The 20,003-nt window shown below is 39.1% G+C and overlaps 1 protein-coding gene across 1 annotated transcript in view; it reads left to right on the plus strand.

Annotated features, from left to right (window-relative positions):
* gpc5a (glypican 5a) overlaps positions 1–20,003 on the plus strand; it is a 142,625-nt gene that overhangs the window by 13,093 nt on the left and 109,529 nt on the right. The window contains exons 3-6 of the mRNA XM_024296262.2: positions 13,954–14,414; positions 14,506–14,739; positions 15,328–15,461; positions 15,540–15,665. Of these exons, the coding sequence (XP_024152030.1) occupies positions 13,954–14,414; positions 14,506–14,739; positions 15,328–15,461; positions 15,540–15,665 (955 nt within the window). The remainder of the gene's footprint in view (positions 1–13,953; positions 14,415–14,505; positions 14,740–15,327; positions 15,462–15,539; positions 15,666–20,003) is intronic.

Genomic DNA, 20,003 nt, shown 5'->3' on the forward strand with positions numbered 1-20,003 from the left:
TTCAAGCTCAGCCACAGAGACGTAGAAACACCGTGGAAGCGGCTGTCATACAGACACAGCCCACTGTACCGTAAAATCTTTTAACAATAACCATATAAACTCAAACATGGAAACATGATTACCGATGTTTCTGTAGAACTCTCCACAATAAATAAACTTTATTTCTCTAAATCCTCTGTACATACATTCTAATTGAGAGATCCATAGACACCGTTCCTTATATCGGTCATCCTAAAACATTAGCTGGTAGCTCCTCCCACATGCAGCTGCGGCGTCGAGCTCAGGAACACATTTTTTGACAGGTAACAAGCAGCAAATTTGTTGCGCGATTAAAAAGAAGGGGGCACGTGAATTTGTCATGTGAATCGCGTTTGGTGTGAATGCATCTTTAAACCTTTAAACCTTAGTAAAAGAGTAACACGGTCACCACTCAGTCAGTTCAGGAACACTGGGGTTGCTGGGTCCAATCTCAGCTATTTATGTGTAAAAGGCAGGATTTACCCCAGATAGTTTGCCAGTCCATCGTATGGCCGCGCACATTCATTCTTAAGGCACAATTTAGAGAACCAATTAACTTATGACGTGACCTTCACATGCCTGAAGGAACATACCACACCAAAGACCCAGCCGGGTTTCCAACAAGAACCCTACCACCATTCCCCGCACAGCCACGAGGAAAGTCAGCATTGAGAGAAAAAGTGCTCATTTTACTTATACAGCATTGACCATTTAGAGCAGGTAATTAAAACAAACACACAAATGCTCCTACTGTATTTATCCTAACACGTTATATATTTTTTCTCCTTTCTTTTCATATATTTCATCTTCCTCTGCTAGACAGGCCTTTTAGCCAACAGGAGACACGTCCTGACGTCTGGCTGAGGCTCTGTCATCGCTCCTCAGTGAGAGCTTGTTGTTTCTTCTAAAGAATTGCCTTTCCTTTTCAGGAGCGTGGACTTCAGCAGCTTCTGACGTGTGATGTTGACAGGCAAACAGCCAACATAACCCGTGCTGCTTCCCATTCCTCTGTGCATTTAAATATGCTGGGGTATTTTTTTTCTCATCCACTGCTCAACTGTGAGCCCTAATAATACATGCGTTTGTGCGCACATTTGAAATGGAGATTTATGGCTGTTGGCTGTTGTCTTAAGGGCATTTTTTGTGATTAGATTATGCAGGACAGGAAGTTTTTCATTTAAAATCATTTTTGTAGAAAATGCAAATGTGAGTGATCTTCCACAAGGCTGTTAGGACAGAAAAACCTACTAAAGACTGAACTAAGAGTCTTAACCATGTTCTAGAGATTTGGTGTGATGTCCAAAACTACTTTTAGTGTTCTGGAAGAGAATTCCATAAAGAAATGAAATCCTCTGTCAGTAGAGTTGCACATAAAACACACAATTACTTTCTTTTAGTCTGGAGGAAACTGAGATTTCAATGCAGACGTAGTATATTTTCAAAGAAAACAAATTTGTGATGCCTGCAGCTTATTTAACCACAGTTGCATTTGTTTCCTTCAGTTGCTCAGAAAACTACATTTGTTCTTTCATTAAGAGGAAAGGACGTGTTTCCAAAGTTAAAGATCAGTCATTGGATCAGACAGAAGAGATGTCATTCTAAACCTAGCAATATTGTCGACTGTGTTTTACCCCCATCCTGTCAGTTTCAGCCACATGGCAGATGTGATTGGTGTAATCGGCATCCTGCATGATTGACAAATAAGTGTGTTTTACTGCTGGGAGTCCCGCATGTGTCTTGTGTTGATTTTGGTAAACACAATCATCTAAAAACCTCTTCTAGCAATTATTACTCATAAGATAATGCTAGTTTTGATTCAAAAATGATAAAAATAAACACTTTACGCACATAAATTACAAAGTACAGAGCATCATATCTAGAGATTACCCAGAGTTGTGCTTTTATAGCCTGGCATGCCAGGTGGTTTTTGCACAGAGCCATCTGGCAAGCCATCAGTATAAAAGCAACACTTTCAGAAATGACTTGGCAGGTCAGTAAATGGGCCGTCTGTCCATCGCCGCCTGGAGCCAGTTGCTAAATCAAACTCTGGCCTATTCCTTAGATGAACAAAAAGTTGTTTTCTGAGTGAAGCTTGCATTGCAGGTCCCTGTTTTTGTGCCATTTAAAACACATTTTTGGTTCTGATAGAACAGGTATGCACAGGCAGTTGCAGTATTGCTGCTTTTTGATTTCTTTTAACCACTAGTGGTTGTTCTATAGTTACAAGTTTTGGTACTCTACCACCTCAAAAATGCAGTAAAATCCCTCTGCTGTATTTATTTTAATTCACAGATTACTTTAATTTAGGATGTTGATGTCTTAGTTGGGTTTTTGGGTTGTCAGGGCCCATGGGGGTAAAAATGACAATGTAAGGCTAATGTTAGTTACACTCATTTGTGACACGTGTAATGGTGTAACGGTGCCTTAAGGCCCAGTCCCACTGGCTTTTGAGGCCATATCACAGATAAAATTTGGAAAATCTGCCACACGCGCTTAGACGTGCTAACTTTATGGAATAGCAGTGATACAGACGCCAGAGTCCATTCCACTGCCACTCCACTGCCAGAGCACTGCTTTTTTGGGTGGAAGCACGTCCTCCCATGGGTAACACCAACTGGGGGTTGACGCCCGCGCTCAGCTGCTAAATAGACGCTGTAAGCAGTGGTACAAACGCAGACTGACCAGGGAAGCCGTGCTACAGCATTACACGAATGCAAAATTTTGGCGTCCAGGCACGTGTGCTGGCATTCGCTCCACAGCCCGATCTTGCACTGAAACTGCTTTTGCATTGCCATTTCACAGCCATTGCACAGCGGTAACACTGGTACCACACGCAGTCACCCACAGTCTAAATATTTGTGCTTTCTGCGTGTAAGGGCGGCCAAATTTTGTACCGCGTGTATGCGCGTCTATTCCGTGGCCATATCTCGGCCATTGCACAACCAGTCCACTGCTGAGAGCGTCTGTACCACGGGGATGACATTTTTTCTGTCCGTGATATGGATGTGAAAGCCAGTGGGACCAGGCCTACAATCACACTCTAGCTGTCTGTAAGGTTCGCGCACTGGCTCTTTACTGACCGCCCATAAATGCTGCATGCACGGGGTGTGCACGGGATACATAAGTGACGTAGAACGCCAGCCCAACTAACTCTCTGTCTAATTTCTAACAGTCTGACTGGAAACATGGAGCGCACACTCAGGGGCGGAGCTATGGGGGAGCGCGTCATAAAGCAAAAAGTTTTGTTCCCCAATTTTTAATTCAAAACAGTAATCCCCCCTTATTTGCGGAGGTTAAGGGCCGGAGTCATCCTTTGAAACGTTGAATCCAGGAGAATTTGCTTCCTCCTTCATCAAGCAGGCTAATAAACATCTGCTGCGGAAAAATTATCCTTCAAGATTATCTTCTTCAGCATATCAGGATTTTTTGGGCCATTTCTGAGACAGCTGATGCCATTTCTTCATGCAGGGGCATGGAGAGAGCGGGAGGGGTAGCTGACGGGCGCTCCCCTCCTCAGCTCTGGAGGGGGCTCCACCGCGCTCTGTTCTGCGGAGATACTCCTCAGCACCTCAGCACCTCCTTTGGATGCAAACCTTTTATATAAACATATTGATTTGTCGAGGTTTTTGTGACAAACCATAAAAGTCTTGTGACTAAAAAAAAAAAAAACCCTGCTTCGTCCCTGTAGTGTAGATGCCAGACCATCTGGGCTGCCACTCTGCTGCTCTCGTTTGCCACCCTTCCTGATTCTTCTGCCCCAATTCCACCCCCTCACACATAAAATGTTCTAGCTCTGCCACGGTACTCACTTGAACAGCACTAACAGCCCCCCCGCACAGTTTGCAAGGTTTGGGGAGAGGTTGAAAAAGAAAAACCTGTGCAACATGCCTGCAGCTCACCTACTTCCTCCTTACGTGTTGTTTGAGTGTTTGCTACAATCTGTCACGCACAGCATGACTGTAGGAAAAAAATGAGCATGAACATTTTTGTACTATCGGTTCACCCGGCGGTCTATGACCTTAAAATTTTGTGCAGGCATTTGCCTACCCCCCCCGTATCCGCCTATAAGTGACAGTTGTGATTTAGACTTTATGTTGAAAATGAGTACCTGAAGGTTACCGCTTTTGGTTTCAGTGATTTAATGCGGTACTGCATGTCTTCATTCATGCAATGTGACCATTCAGTTCAATAAGGAATCAATAGGGTGCTGTGTGTAGACGTTTGACAGCCATGTTGACTCCTCCGCTTGCGTCTAACAGCTCCCTGAGGTCCGCCACAGGAAAACCTTAACAACCTCGCACAGAGACACCTTTGAAAGCTTTATTATATTATTATTTTCATTCTACTTTTACAACTGGAGAGATTTGTTTTCTTAACGGACGTCTGTGCTCACTCTGAAAACTTGTCAGAAGAGTCCAAAGTCCCGTGAACTCTCCATGCATTCCGTCACGCTTCCATCACTATGTCTTTTACATTCAGGATAACTGCAGCGCCTGAGGTACTCACCGGTGAGCCTGGGTGACTGGAACACTCGCGCCCCTCTTTCTTGACCTTTTCAACTTTTTCCCAAAGAACTTATTAAAGGGCACGTTCACAAGCGCTGCACGGTGCTCTTTAAAGTCTTCCAGTGTGGTAACAGATCCCCAAATATTGACTTTTAAGCTTTCAGGAAGAGAGAGGGAGCGGAAAAAACGCCAGCAAATTGAAATACAGAGTGGTGTGGCTCATATGGAGACAGACACACAAATAAAAGGAAATGTCTGTTGTTGGAGCTTTGGTTGGAGATGTTGCATTTATTACACGAGGGCTGAGTTTACTTTGGCTTGATATGTGTTTGTCAGATGTTAATGTATGAGGCGAGGAACATGTTTTATTGATGTGAAGGAGGAATTACAATGGAATAAAGTTAAGTGTTGATGGTAAGCTAAGTCTGATTCAGTTGAAGGCCCTCTTCTATCAACTTTTGATACATTTTTTAAAGTATTCCCAGGATATTTAAAATTATGATTATGCCAATTGTTGCCAAAAATTTACAACTTGTATCATTTTCGAGGACATAGTTACTGCAGAACGGCAAGAGTAAACCTGCCTTTATTTCCCATAAAAAAACGTATCACTCTGCGAGCCTCCAAAGCACACAAGCCATAGTGGTTTGATAATCGAGAACTAAACTTTTTGACAAATTCCAGTGTCTTAAATGTGCCTCAAGATAAAAAAAGTAGTTATTTGCTCTATTTTAATTTTAAATTGTTGTTTGGGGGATTTTCTTCCTAAGAAGCATGACAAACGTTTAAAAATAAAGTTTTTTTTTCATTGCTGACATTACTTTACCTATCAGTAGATTTGGTCCATCGAGATGGTCCTATGTGACACAGGAAGCCTTTTTACTTTTTGTTAAAAAGGTTTTAACTGTTTCATTTTTTGGGAAAAAATAACTATTTTCTCTTAAGTTTGTTTTATTTATCCGAAAAAAAATATAGTTTATTTATATTTCTCAGATACTAACTCAGACGAGGAAAACATACATGGATCTATTTGTCTACAAGAGCATCTTTTTCCAATTGCATTTTTAATCTGCTCCTGATTCACAACAATTTGAATAAAGAAATACTGAAAGAAAAAGCTTAATTTTGTTTATATATGTTCTCCATCGTGAGAAAAATGCCACAGGACCATATTAAAACACTTCTCATTGGAGTGGGTCTTTAAATGAACCCAAAAAGTGTCTTTTACCTTCTATATTTTTATAGAGTAAATCTTCCCTCCTCATCTGAGGCTGAACAAGCTCCTGCAACACTCATACGCTGGCGACTGTTCACTTTTAAACAAAGCCTCCTTTATTGAAGCTGAAGACTGGGAGAAACAAGGAAAACATCTGAAGGCTTTTTAACTTTTGTCAGAAGCGTGTGCTGCTCTCCGCAGGTCAGGGGGGGTCAGATTGTTGGCGTTTGCAGGCCAGTTGTTGTCAAGTTCAGAGTCTGCAAGACGAAAACATTTCTGATGTGAAGGTATCAGATCTGGACTTCTTTCCCTGTTTTTTTGGTCTCTGCTTTTGCCCCCCCCTCCCCTCCTCTTGCATGTTTGCACGCGTCTCGACACATGAAAATGCACGCTCAACATAAAAGGCTCATTTTTGACTCTGTGGTTTGTTTGTAAATTGGAGCACGTACAGCTCACCGCTTCACCTCCATCTCCAGGCTGATTGGAGCTGTAAAAAAAAAAAACATTTGCATTTTGATGTGTTATCTTATTTACTTAAACAGTTGTAGTAAACATGTTCTCAAAGCTGAAACATTGTTTTTGTGCGTCTGGCAGACACTGACAGTAGCAGAGGTTTTGTTGATTTTCCTTATTATTATCATAAACAGGGTAAAGTAAATACATTAAGGTTGGTGTCAAGTGAATGTAAAAAACACTATTTGAAACATTTTAATGTGCCTGCAAATTTATTTTGTGATGTAAATCAATTAAAAAAGACATAAAAGTACCTCAGGATTGATTTTTTAAATCCTGATACTCATGTTTGATAACATAAAGGAAACAAAAAAATCTCTTCTCTTCATTTCTTTAAGTCATTTTGAGGTCGATGAGCCACGGATCATTTTGGTTGATGTACGTCAGATCAGCTAAACATGAAAAAATGTGTAACAGATAAAAACACACAAATATGAGCTACAAGCTGCTGAATGACTGGTTTGCAACGAGTAGAAAAGCTCAGCCAGATTGAAATCTGTAGAAACTGGAGGCCTTGAATCTGTTTCCAAACATTTTAAGATGTGGATGCTGGAAGATGACGGGGAAACTCGTTCCCTGATGAGGTGTGCGTTCGGTAACATTGTGTAAAAGGAACATTTCTTCGATTGCTTCAGCGCTGAGCAGAACATAGTCCTAAACATCACACTTCATCAGTTTGGATCCTTTTTTATTTTTGTTCGGCTTTCGTGGCGTCATCACTTTTAGGAGGCTCATGAGTCAGTTTTAAGGATTTTTTTTAAAGACTTGGTTTCTTAAGCGGTTTTCTGAGAAGCTCTAAAATAAAGGAAGCTGTAATGTGTGACTCCTTCTCCTCCACTTTATGGTGGTTGGATAATTATTCATTCCAGCTCTTTATGAATGCATTTCAACTCACTGTAAAACATGTCAAAGTACAAAACTTCATAAAAAAAGTTTTTAACCAAGCTCCTACTCTAATGACATTTTTCTTTGCATTTTTTTTCATTCCAAAACTATCTCCCTTGATGCAGATAAACAAAGAGTAGAAGCCTCTTTATTTTGTGCTTCCCAAAATATAATTTTCTGACTGCGCCAGCATGGAATTACCTGATTTTCATGATGTGTTTTGAGATGAGCTGGATCCAAATTGGCCCTGACTCATCCCCCGTAGACGGCTGAGGGTCTTTTGTGAGGCCTATCAGATGTCACCGCGCTCCTCTGTTGTGGTCACAGCCATTCACAGAGGATGAATCGCATTAATAGAAGCCATCTTTGCCCTCGCTGCAGGTCAGCCGGTGGCATTTGAGAGCATGAAATTTGAAAGCACTGCAAACTTCAAAAAGCTATTGAATTGCCTTTGTTTACACAGTATATCCCACTCTGACCTCCCCTGACACAATCATATAAATTTATATCACAGAAACAAGCGCCCCATCATCAAATGATATTAGAACATCCAGAGGTAATCCACAAAAAATCTGAACATTCATATAATTTTATATTGATGCGTACATACCTAAACTTATTTTAATATAAAAAAAATAAATAAAATGAAATAAGATTTCACGAGGATGCAGATTCCAACTGATTTGTCATGTACAGAAAAATAGTCTGTCGCCCTCTTGTGGTACAAGAGGGTAATAACACCACCTCTGTTAATACTAGTAACAGTAAAAGATGATTAAATTGTGTTTTTAAGCTTTTTTCTACCCTTTTTCTATTTTAATTTATTATATTCATTAAATTTTAAATGAAAATTATTAAATGAAGTGAAATAGATTTAGAAAAGCTGACCAACGTGCCTTTAAACGAAAGTCACAACCTCGTCAGTCAATCCTGTCACAGATAACTTGATCAACCGACGATAAATAAAACACAAAGTGCTGCGATAATGGTAGAAAACAGGAAAATCAGATTAAAGTTAAAAGCCTTTCAGGCATGGAGCCCAGCTCAGTCATGGAGTTCTTTGACTAAAGGACTTTTCATGAATGCTGATCAGAAGCTCATCAATCTGGACATTAATCACAGATACTTGAGCATTAAAGGATGAGCTGTTCTACTATGGATCGGATAAACAGATGAGACATAGATGCATGCAATGTGATGAGCTGTGTGCTGCTGTAGCCATACAGGTACAGATGTTTGAACGTGTATTATACTGTCATTTACAGATTACAGACAAGTTTAGTTGCAGAAAGCTGCTATAACTGACTATACAATCTTTTTAATCTATATATTTTTACATTTTTAAGCGATTAATAAAACACTATGGGGTGACACAGTTTAGTTTGTGTTGCTTCGGTTTCTCCTTTCTCCATGTGCTAAACTTTTTCCTAGTTTAAAAGCACACAAAAATCCACTAGAACATGCCACTCTGCATCTTTTCTAATCTTCATGTTGCTGCGCTACAATAGCTGGAGGTGAATTTTGAATATCGAGCTTGAAGCTCCTTTATAAGACGTCAGAGAAGTGAGAAAGCACAGACACTCTTTGTGTTGGTTTTCACAAACAATAACACTTCTGCATCCTATCCTGTTTAAACTCTTTACTTTTCTTCTGCTTGGATGTTTTAACCTCTGACAACTAGCTCCAAGTACAGCATGTGGAAAAGTTTTATCTTTTCATCTCTAGATTATGATTTTTGGCCACATTTTAAGTAGACAGTTGATATTTTGTCCCCATGATTGCTTGTTATTAAGATCAAAAGCATTAGTTTTTTGCCAAGAACATGGAGGCCTCTGAAGGTGACTCAGAGTTTAAACAAAGGCTCTTATTTTTTTTAGTTTTAGTACAAAATAAAAGCTTTCTCATTATCTTCTCTAATATTACCGTTTCATCTCCTGTTTCCTGTCCTGGTGTTTCTCTCTTCAGGCTTACCCTGCAGCCTGCCTGCTGGTCAAGGTCTCCGACTGAGAGGCAATGCTGATAAAAAAAACAAAACAAAAAACTTTATCCACCATAAGCATATTTTTAATACTGAAATATAGAAATATTTTGAAGCCCCACTTCAACTTTATTTTTTTCTATTGTTAAAATCGTTCCTAGTCTTTTTTTAATCATGATTATGCTGTTTTTAGCCAAAATCAAAAAGCTAGTGTCATTTTTTTTTCTGCAGAGCAGTAATTACTCATTAGAAATTCCCCCTTTGAGTTGCGGGCGGGACTGTTGGCGCAGAAGTTATCCTCGGCTAATTTCCCATCATCCCTTTGTTTGCACTCTCTCCTGCCAGCTTATAGAACAAGCTAACATTAGCATAGCAGAGCTATCCAACCGTTAAGTTTAAGCCAGATTCCAGCTCCGATGTGGAAAATGAAGACGTTAATGGATCTATTTGTCTGCAAGTGGAGGATTTAGAATTGGAGCAGATAAGGGAGAGTTGCTGCGTCACAAAGTTGAGCTTTTTCAAGCTGTAGGTTTTCATTTGATCCTGATCAATTATGATTTAAATAATCACTTTAATCATTTTTTTTAAATGTCCTCCATCATGAGAAAAATGATAAAAAATATGGGAAAAACATAATTTTCATTGGAGTGGGTCTTTAAGCAGAAACATAATACAGTAGTTACTGTTTTGGTCCAGTTTTTAGTAAAAAGAAACTAAAATAAAAGGAAGGCATTTTACTCACACATTGAAAACATCAATGTCATACATAGTCTGTTGATATTTCTACATATATACCTGTTCTATAAGCACATTTTTGTGTTAGATACTAGAAAAATAAACTATTGCTTGCTATCCGAGGACCTGCAGATATCCACATTCTTGTCATTTGAAGCTGAAATGATAAAAACTAAAAATAAAATAAAGTTCTGTGCAGGCGTTTAAAAAAAAGTCTTGTTTAATTGGTTTTTAATGTTTTGTAAACCATTAGGTTATAATTGCAGCTGTTCTGCTTTATACACCTGTGAGCAGTAATATTCTCTAACTGTTCTCCATTAGTGCTTATTTCCTCTGTTTCCCTGCTCCTGTGTGTGGCTCCACTCACACTCAAACCGCACTATCGCATCTGCCGCTATTGTCTGTGTCGCCTTCTCTTTGCTTCCTGACCGCACAGCTTGTCAGGATTTCTTTTTTTTTTTATTCACACATAATAGAACTCTAATACTCTCAGATCTTGCGAGGTATTACACGTCCACGCACAATCACAGGGGACTCCAGATAAAAATCAGGGCCTGGTACTTCATGGTTTCGTGCTTTCCACTTCAAATGTTGTGCCCACAGGCGTGCCGGACCCCTCTCTGTTTCCCCTTGCAGTCACCCTCACCAGGGGGCGTTCGGTCAATCTTTCCACGCCGGTGCACATTATGCAGCTTTAGACCATCTAAGCCCTCATCACACTGGCTGCCCCCTGTCAGACTCTCAGCCCCCTGGGCAGCTCCAGGCATTTACCCCGACTCTTACCTCACAACTCATGATAAGCACATGATGTGAAAAGCTGTGGTTCAGGTATTAGTCGGGGTAAACCTTAGGAAAGAGACACAAAGAGATGAAAAATGAACTTGTTGTGTCAGTAGTCATTTTGATTTTATGTGTAAATGGACTTTTATTCCTGCTAATGATGTTTTGGCACATTTTTCCTATCAAATAGTTAGATGTTTATCTATTCAGTAAACAAATGTCAAGACTTTTAGATGATGAAATAAAAACCTTAATTTATTGAGCTTTTTCTTGGTAGTTTGTGAAAGTTTTTTTTTACTAAAAAATCCTGAGAATTTGGGATTATCAATTGTGTTCTTCCTGACTAGAATGTGCTGACACTGGGTTTACGTGAAGATCCGTTACCAGGATTAAAAAGTTGGTGAACATTTTGAGCTCATCCTTATGGATGACAGTGCCAGCATCCTCCATCACATCCTTCTCCCTGCTCTCACTTGAAGTGCTGCCCTGGGGCCATTAGTGTTTCTGCACCATTCGTCTGCTCTCCCAAGAATCACTTTCATTTCATTTGGCCATAAACCTTTGATAAATCTGGCTTTGGAAATGTGTTGGCCCCACTTGTCAATTATTTGAAGTAAAGGTTCAGCCTTCCTTACTTTAGCCACTTCCCTATGCACCTTTTTCTGTCCTCCCTCCAAAGTGAAAACCAAAAAAGTCCACCTTAAATATTGTTTTTTTTTGTGTTCTTTATTTCTCCAAAACTGTGCAATCTTAATGGAGTGTTCAGGTCCTGTGATAACGCCGTGTTCCTCCACTTCTAAAAGGGTTTGGTTTCATTTACTTTCAACCGCTCGAATGTTTTTAATTCTTCCTGGATGAAGTGTGCAGCTGCACAGACAGGTCTGCACCGTGAAACCGCCCTCGCAGTCACAGGATAATCTCAGTCTAGACCGGAGGTTTTATGGAAGTCCATGATATATCGTGTCTGAAAGAGACTTTTTTTTAAATCAGAACAAGACTTGGAGAGTTTGATCAGCAAGAGGAGACGTCGAGGTATAAAATGTTTTGGTGTTGACACAACAGGAGCTCACAGTTTGTCAGTGATCTGCATCACTCTTTAGTGAAAAAGCTCAGTTTGGTTCAGTTACTGTGTAAGAGTTTGTATGCTTGTGACTCTTGGATTTGATTTATTACCAAACTGATTTCATGTTTATGGTTTCATTATGTCTGATAGCAAAATTTAGCTGAATAATGATAATAATAAATTTTTTTCTGACTATGGAGGACAAACTTGACTGTTGTGGTCTCACATGCTGATCTCTTAGCAGGATATGTTTACTTCAGGATGTCATCACGTGTGTTATGATATCACTGTGCTACCTGAGTCCGACTCTGGATTGAAACTATTGTCTGTATAAGAGAACTGGACTCAGTGAGTCCTCCTCCTTAATCTCGTTCCAAACAGGAAGTACCTGCTGGCTCCAAGAAGTCAAAATCACATTGACTTCTAATGAGAAATAAACAGCTATTACTTTACGCTCTGATACCTTTTTCTTAACATGTTCTTGCTAATCTTCATTTCTTAAATCATGTTTTTTGAGTTTTTAACACATATTTGTGGCATTTTTCTTATGAAAGAGAGCAAATGTCATAAGTAATTATTTTGTTTTTGCATTTCCGAGTATTTCTCCTTATAAATCGCTGTCAGTCAATCTGTCACAGAAACGCTCTGTTTGAATGATTAAACCTTCTTTATGTCACAACAGCTCTGCTGCACATGCGCTAAATATTAGAGCATAAAACGACGACTCCCAAATCCAACATCTAAAGAAACCAGAAAAAAAACTACAAATCAACTAAATGTGAAAAAAAAACATTCAGTCAGAACGTTTTTTTAACAAAAGAAATGAAATTTTTTAAACAAAGTTAACTCATCTTTATCATACACTCTGGAAGTGGTCTCGAGTTCTAATATTGATTATGAATTATGGCAGCATGATTTCTCTGTCATTTTGAATGAGAGCAAACGACTGCAAAGGCTTTAAAGCTTCAAAAAATTGTTTGGGGAAAAGAACAGAAACACAAACATGCAGTGAGTGTCACAAAAAACTAAATAAAAAAAAAAAATCAGGAAAAATATAAAAATAACAAAAATTCAAGTAAACCAAACCTCTCACAGATTGTTCTTCATTCTTACTGCTTTACAGACATTTTACATAAATCTGAATCTGATCAATACATTCATCATAAACAAAGTACCAACGTCCCTTTTGGCCGGTTTGATGTAGAACACAGCAGAAATGCAGTAAAACCACTACAGGGAACTCAAGTTATAATAATTAAAAAGCTGCAAACACAAGTCATCTGCCTTTATAGAATATAGTCTTTGTGATTATTAAATAATATTCCTCGTATCAATAATTCTGTGTAGCTCCATTCATTATTAGACACTATATTTGAAGTCCTCAAGAGCATCAAAAATATAAAAAAATGTGTTTATAAATTCTCTTGTTAACCAGGTTTGGTTTTAGGTCCATTTATTAGAGATTTATACATACGCATACATATAAAAAACAGTAATTGTACTGAATTGTAAATCTAATATTTCAACAATGCAGCAAAAGCTTTTCATCATTTAAATAATAATAAGGAAAACCGTGATCTTTTCAAACGCTTCGACAAGATTGTTCTTCCACTCATTAGAAAGCTTATCATACACGTCATTATTCTTTTCAATATTATCGTTGCTGACCCGTCTGTACGACTGAATTATTGTTAAACTGAATGTAGGATTATTGTGAAATAAAATGTCCATATATGCAGACGATGCTGTGGGGTTTCCAGTACCTTCTAGTCTACGTTAATTTAATGTCATTTTCAACATTTGTTCTTTATCCCAGTGTGTATTTGTTCTTCCTTGGTAAAATTGTATTTATTTACATGATCATTTAAATTATTATTATTTTTTTAGCACATCTCAAGCAAAACACTATTTTATTTTAAAAAGTCAGTATTTTCTTTTTAAAAAAATATTTTAAATGACTTTTGAGGTGTTACATTAAAATGCTTTTTTTGCTTTACAAAATGTTCATCAAGTTTACATTTCTATTATCACAATACACTTTAAAATTAACATCTGATTTATTTTTATCTTGGCTGCTCTACTTCAACAGAAGTGCTTCATTTCCACTCTATGGACTGTAGCTCTAATCATAATTGATCTTCTCTGTGATACAATATCTGATAAGAACTAATTAGCTTCCTGCTTTCACTGTTTCTCTTCTGTCTCTTTCTTTTACTTGTTACTTAAACTGTCATATTCTTTTCTTTTTTGGTTCCCATAGAAACCTTTGAAGTCCTGATCCGGCAGGCAGAGAATCACACCAACACCATCTTCCAGGAGTCCTACCCCAGCATGGCGGATCAGGCCGTGGGCGCAGTCAGAGAGCTCTTCACCGACGTCGGCCTCTTTCTTCTGGGCTCTGAGCTCAGCGTTGATGAGCTGGTGCAGCGGTTCTTCGATGCCCTCTTCCCACTCGTCTACAAACATCTGATAAACTCGGGCCGCGGCGATGTATCGCCGGGCTACGCTGAGTGTGTGAGATCATTAAGCCGTGATGTCAGACCATTTGGTGCAGCGCCGGGCCTGCTTGCCGATCAGATTACTTCCTCTGGGGTCTCTGGGAAGCTTCTGCTTCAGGCGCTGCATCTCAGCATCGAGGTCATCAATACCACCGACCACTTACAGCTGAGCCGCGAGTGCAGGCGGGCCCTGCTCAAGATGCAGTTCTGCCCTCATTGCCAGGTATGGATGTGTGTCTCCAAATTGAGTTTATTGATCTGAATTAATGAAACGTTTTACTGGCAGCACTGATCCACAGTAATTTGCTCCACAGGGCTTAACCCAGTCCAAGCCTTGCAGGGGTTACTGCCTCAATGTGATGCGAGGCTGTTTGGCAAGCATGGCAGAAATCGACACCCACTGGAGGGAGTTTGTCAGCTCGCTGGAGGGCCTGTCAGCGAGGATGCACGGAACACTGGATTTGGAGCAAGTCCTCCTGGGAGTTCACACGCTGCTGCACGATGCTGTCGGACATGCTTTGCGAAACGGAGCTTCCATCTCAAAACAGGTTCAGATCATGAAAAAAAGAGTCAGGATTGTCCTGAGTTTGGAGTTTGGAGCATGCCCCGGGCTCTGCAGTGGGCAAAAGCACTGTCACCTGCAAATCTGTTTGGAGAAATGGAAAATAAAGCATTTCAAACACACCTAAGACAGTTATTGTGCAAGAGTTTGCTGCTGGCACAGTTGTTTGGTTCAAGTGAGAAGAAGGTGCAATATCCAGAGCAGTTTAGATTCAATAAGACAAACTTTAGAGGACTGAAATATATTTTGTCTTACTTCCTGGATAGACAATATCCAAGAGATCTATAGATGACGAGACATTTAAACAATAAAATACATTTTCTGATTTTAATCATAAAGTGACAGGATGCTTAATCTCTGCATAAATAGAGACGCCCCAGCTCCCCCTGGTGGACAACTGGAGTCACTGTCAGGGATGGACGTGTTCAGTCAACACTGGTCCTCAAAGTGCACTTAGTCTTTCAGTGGAACTTTAAAACAAGCTTTTTTTGGTCAGGATGTCAACAAAGAAAGTCATCAAGTCGTAGAAATACACGTCCCCTATTTTCAGTCGGAGTGTCTTTTTGGATTTCAGGTCCAGAAGTCGTGCGGCTCGCCCAGCAGGAGGCCTGCAGAGTCGGTCAGCGTGCATCACGGCAGCAGGAGGGCATCGCTCCCGCTTCAAGCTCCAGTCAAAGCGACAGGAGAAGCATTTACCAGCAAGAGACGGTAGGTGGGGGTGAGATGCATAAAGCTTCAGAGGGACGCTTTTATTTTTTAACCTACATGTAATATCCTATTTTCCAGGGACTTCTTACGAACTCTGCGGCCTTACAGCACATTCTACGGCGGCCTTGCAGATCAGCTGTGTGACAGACATCTCTCGTCTGGTGAAGGCCGGCTCTGCTGGAATGGAACCAGCATGGTACAGAGGTTTGTTCAAACATTTCATTAATGCAATCATGAGTTTTCCAGATTTGATTATTGTAGTATTTTTGTTTCGGATGCTTCCTGTTGTTCCTGGACTCTCATGTATATTTGTGCACAGTTCAAAGAGATAGAAAGGATTTTCAAATCAAAAGAAACTCCCCAACTGAATACAAATCAGAACACTTCTTAAAGTCACACTCAGATCCTCTTTTGATCTATTTTAACATCATTCCCTGTGGTCTTTTAATTATGATTATGCCAGTTTAGGACAGTTTTTTTAATAATAATCTGTAGCTTTATTTTTGCTTTGTTTTATCTCAGCTGGAAAAAAATGCTTCAACCAAGCTAATCACTAATCACTCATTGTTACCCATTTATTCACAGAGACAAATGGATTTCAAATAAAATAGATTTCACTTTTTAAAAAAATGGTTTATTCAATTTTAAACAGACTGAAAATTTTACATCTGACAATGAGGCAATCTTGATTGCAACCTCAAGAGGGGGCTATAGAAAAAAAATAATCATCCTTCTTAACATATAAATGTGCAAATCAGTAAAACAATTAACTAAATTAATCATGCAAAAATTTGTCAACATAAGAATTTGGAATTTACCTCAAGATTCAAATCCTTTGTAACAACACATTTCACAATGTCATTCAAGTGTGCAAAATACAAAGAAATGTCCAAAAATCTTTTCCTGCATTGGCTGCTTTTCCTTTGCTCCCCCTAGTGGCAGAATTGCGCATTGCAGTAATTTTTTGAACGCTCGTTTCAACCGTTTGGGCCACCAAGACCGTCCGGATGCTTGTGAAGTGGAGCGGACGCGGCGCCGCCTCCTTCATAGTGTGCATTCGCAGCCTTGTCTCCATCGCATCACGGTTCATGTTCTCACTCATGCTGTCATCGCTGAAGGACCCCTTCATATATCCTCAGTCTGTGGTTGTACCTCTTAACTGCCAGCTGCTGACAGCACAGGAGAAGCAGCGGGTGGGCCGTTGAGGTTGGAATTGCCAGTTTGTGTTAGATGATTTATTGTAGAGGATGACAGCCTGGTAGAGGCTGTTTCACACCAGAGTGTGTAAAGGTAAGAAAGAACAGGTTGGGATTAGAGGAGGGCGATGCAGTTTAGTCATTTAGGAAGCAAATATTTAATATAGATGATGTCTGCTGGTAGGAAAATGGAAACAGACTTTAAAAAATAATTCTCTAGCTGGAAATGTTATTTTTTGCTACTTTTTTGTCTGCAACCAAAGATTCTCTGAAAGGGAATGTGAAGGAGGCAGGACGCTCAGTAATTTGTGATAACAGCCTCTGGGGAAAATGATGGTCTGCAGGTATTTCTTAACCTTTTCAGCCTCCGTTCTCTGCGTTTCATATTCACACTCACTGATAAGGTCTGTTTCAAAGCATCGGCTCCACTCTGCCTCATTTAAGCTCCAAGAAAAAAAAAAAAAAGGTGCCAGACAGATATTGAAAAAATAAAAAGACTTTAAAAATGATGCCCATTGAGCTTCCTGTAGATCTACAGTCCTTTTTTTCTATTAGCCTACAAGCAAAGATGAGAGGCTGAGTCAACACGGACTGAGACAAAAGCAACAAATAACATCCTGCCTCCAGGTCATAACCCAACATACATCTAGAGGGGGGGGGAGTAAAACTCGCTGCTGGATGGCGGGTGATTTACTGAAGCTTATCGAGGCCTCAGAGACCTTAAACGATTGCTTCAGTTGATGTGTGGTTGTTTGTGCGAGCAGCTGTACCTAAGCGTGTGCGCGTACACTTTTTAGAACGCTGCCACACATTGTTTTTATGGTCTTAAAGGAGTGTGTTGCAGTGCAGCTTAGTCTTTTCTAATAAAAAAAAAAGCACACACACGTGCACCAAAGGGAGAAAAAAAAAAGCATCCGATTGAAAAGGAGATTTTATTCTTGTTCGCATCTGAGTCTGTGGTAAACAAAAAGATAAAGAGCGTTCAGATAAGATCTTGAAGGAGGAACAGGAGTTGTTTTTATCACGGTGCCCCTGTGAACGGAGACGATGGAGTTTTGCTTCAAGGCAGGTTTGGTAAACACAATCCTTTTTCCAAGTTTTTCTTACTTTCATGCATCCATCATTACTAATAGGTATGTTAACATGAGAAAGCGACAAGGTAAAAAAGGGGTTTTGGAAGAATTATATATAATTGGACGAGTAATTTGATCAAATATAGTTGAAGAACCTCTTTTCTATCCAAAAAAACCCACAAAAGTGTGAGATATATTTTTTTATAACTTTATTTATATTTTTATAACAGTGTGTCATTTAAACATGTGCACCAGAAAGTTTTATTTCTCATCGTTCTTCATAAAAATAACAAGAAACAGCAAGACTGACATGACTAAAACACAAAATCGACAGTAACTATGCTGTAAATGTGACTTTTTTTGCCATGTTTTATTAGTGTGCCCAGTTGAACTGATTCTACAGAAATGGTTGCCATGATGTGTACAATTTTTCAGTCGCACCTGCTAATGTGCATTTGCTTTTTTCTAATTTAAATGGACAAATTTCATGAGATCGATAATTCCACTAGTCATGTTGGGAGGGGTCTCGCCCATCCACCTTAAAAGTATAAGACAGGAACATATATATGTATAAAAATGTTTTTTTTTTTTTTTAGCATTCTCACATCCATTTAAATTGAAAATGGCCCACCTGTCATTCAATATAGATTATATAACATGACTTTTTCTAATATATATTTTTTTAATTTGGTAATTCAAGAAAATATCAAAGCTTATTTACATTTTACATAAAATATGGAACATTTTAACCTATTTTAATTTCAGACAAATTATTGTAAACAAATAACTTTTTTTCCTCAAGCCTGCAGTAACACGTTTGGCCACTTGGGGGCAATAAAAACAAACAAGCTGTCAATCATCTTTTAAAGCTAGACCTTTCAAGTTTTTGTTTGTATTATTTTATTACTTCTTTTGGTGAAAAATTGTACTGTAGAAAACTCCATCTGCCTGTTATATGATGTTTCTGTTATGTTTCTATTATAATATAAACACAAGAGACCCAGACAGTCTTTGGGTCCTTTGAACAACTCCTACATGCATCTACAGTGATACAAGATTGATAATTAAATTAAAAGACAATATACATCATTTTGTTCTGATTTTATGCAGAAAATACATAATCCAGTATAGCTATTACAAATAGCAGCATGTCTTAGGAAACTCCACCATTTTTATCAGCTCCCTGCCAACTTCCTGACTGGACAGGTAGTGTACAGGAAAAAAATGTAAAGAGTTTTATGCTCAAAACAGCTGCAGGCCAAGAAACCTATTAGCTGAGATGCAATAAAAAACATACAGAGCTGAAGGGAAAGAGGTAGTCATTTTCTTTTCCGCCATTGGTGGGATAAAATGGTGACTATTTCTGCTTTAAAGCTGTATTACTTTTTTTTTTGTCCTTAAGTGAAATTGAGTAAAGTTCTTATAAGCTGTCAGTGTCTTACCTGCAGCCAACAAATCGCTCAAAGTTTGGCAAATCGGGATGGAAGGTTGACAGGTGAGCTAAGCTGACAGCGACTCAGAGCTGGAGCGCTGCAGCGAATAAGCCGGGCAAATACCTTTACACTGGCATCAGGCGGTTTCTTTGTCGTGACATATTTTCTATTATAATTAATGCCTAAACTAAAATAAAGACTTTGCATAATATATCCCCAACATGCTGTCACTTTCACTTAAAGAGCCACTCCAATGAAAATTGTGTTTTTAATACACTGTTGTGGCATTTTCATCAAGATGAAAGACATATTTAAAGAAAATTAAAATAGTTTTTGAGTATTCAAAAATGTTGTTTGTAAAAGCTTGTTGTATAAGCTCCCTACTTATGCATTCACTTGCAGACAAATAGATCTATGAACGTCTTTGTTTTCCTCATCCAAGCTAAAAATCTGGCTCAAAACTGTATGGCTGGATGGCTCCGAAATTGCTCGCCAAGAGAGTGTAAATAAAGGGATAATGGGAAATGAGGGCAGGCTTATTTAACACCAACTCGGACACAAATTTTGAGTTTTTTTTTTTTTTTAATATAGGCAAAAAACATAATAATCATGATTAAAAGACCACCGGGAATGTTTTTACAACATCAAAACAAGATTAAAGTGGGACAGTTTTTCATCCATCATGCTGGGTGCTGTGAGTGACCCAGATTTAAAAGCACCAAAAAACAAAAAAGATAAACATCTGGATTTGGTTTCTAACAAACTTTTGAAGGTTTGATTGCATGTTTTAGCGTGGCTCCTCTCTTTTCGCTCCACCTGCAGCCCATCTCATAGCTGCTA

Source organism: Oryzias melastigma, linkage group LG3, assembly GCF_002922805.2.
Source record: "Oryzias melastigma strain HK-1 linkage group LG3, ASM292280v2, whole genome shotgun sequence".
Lineage (NCBI taxonomy): Eukaryota > Metazoa > Chordata > Actinopteri > Beloniformes > Adrianichthyidae > Oryzias > Oryzias melastigma.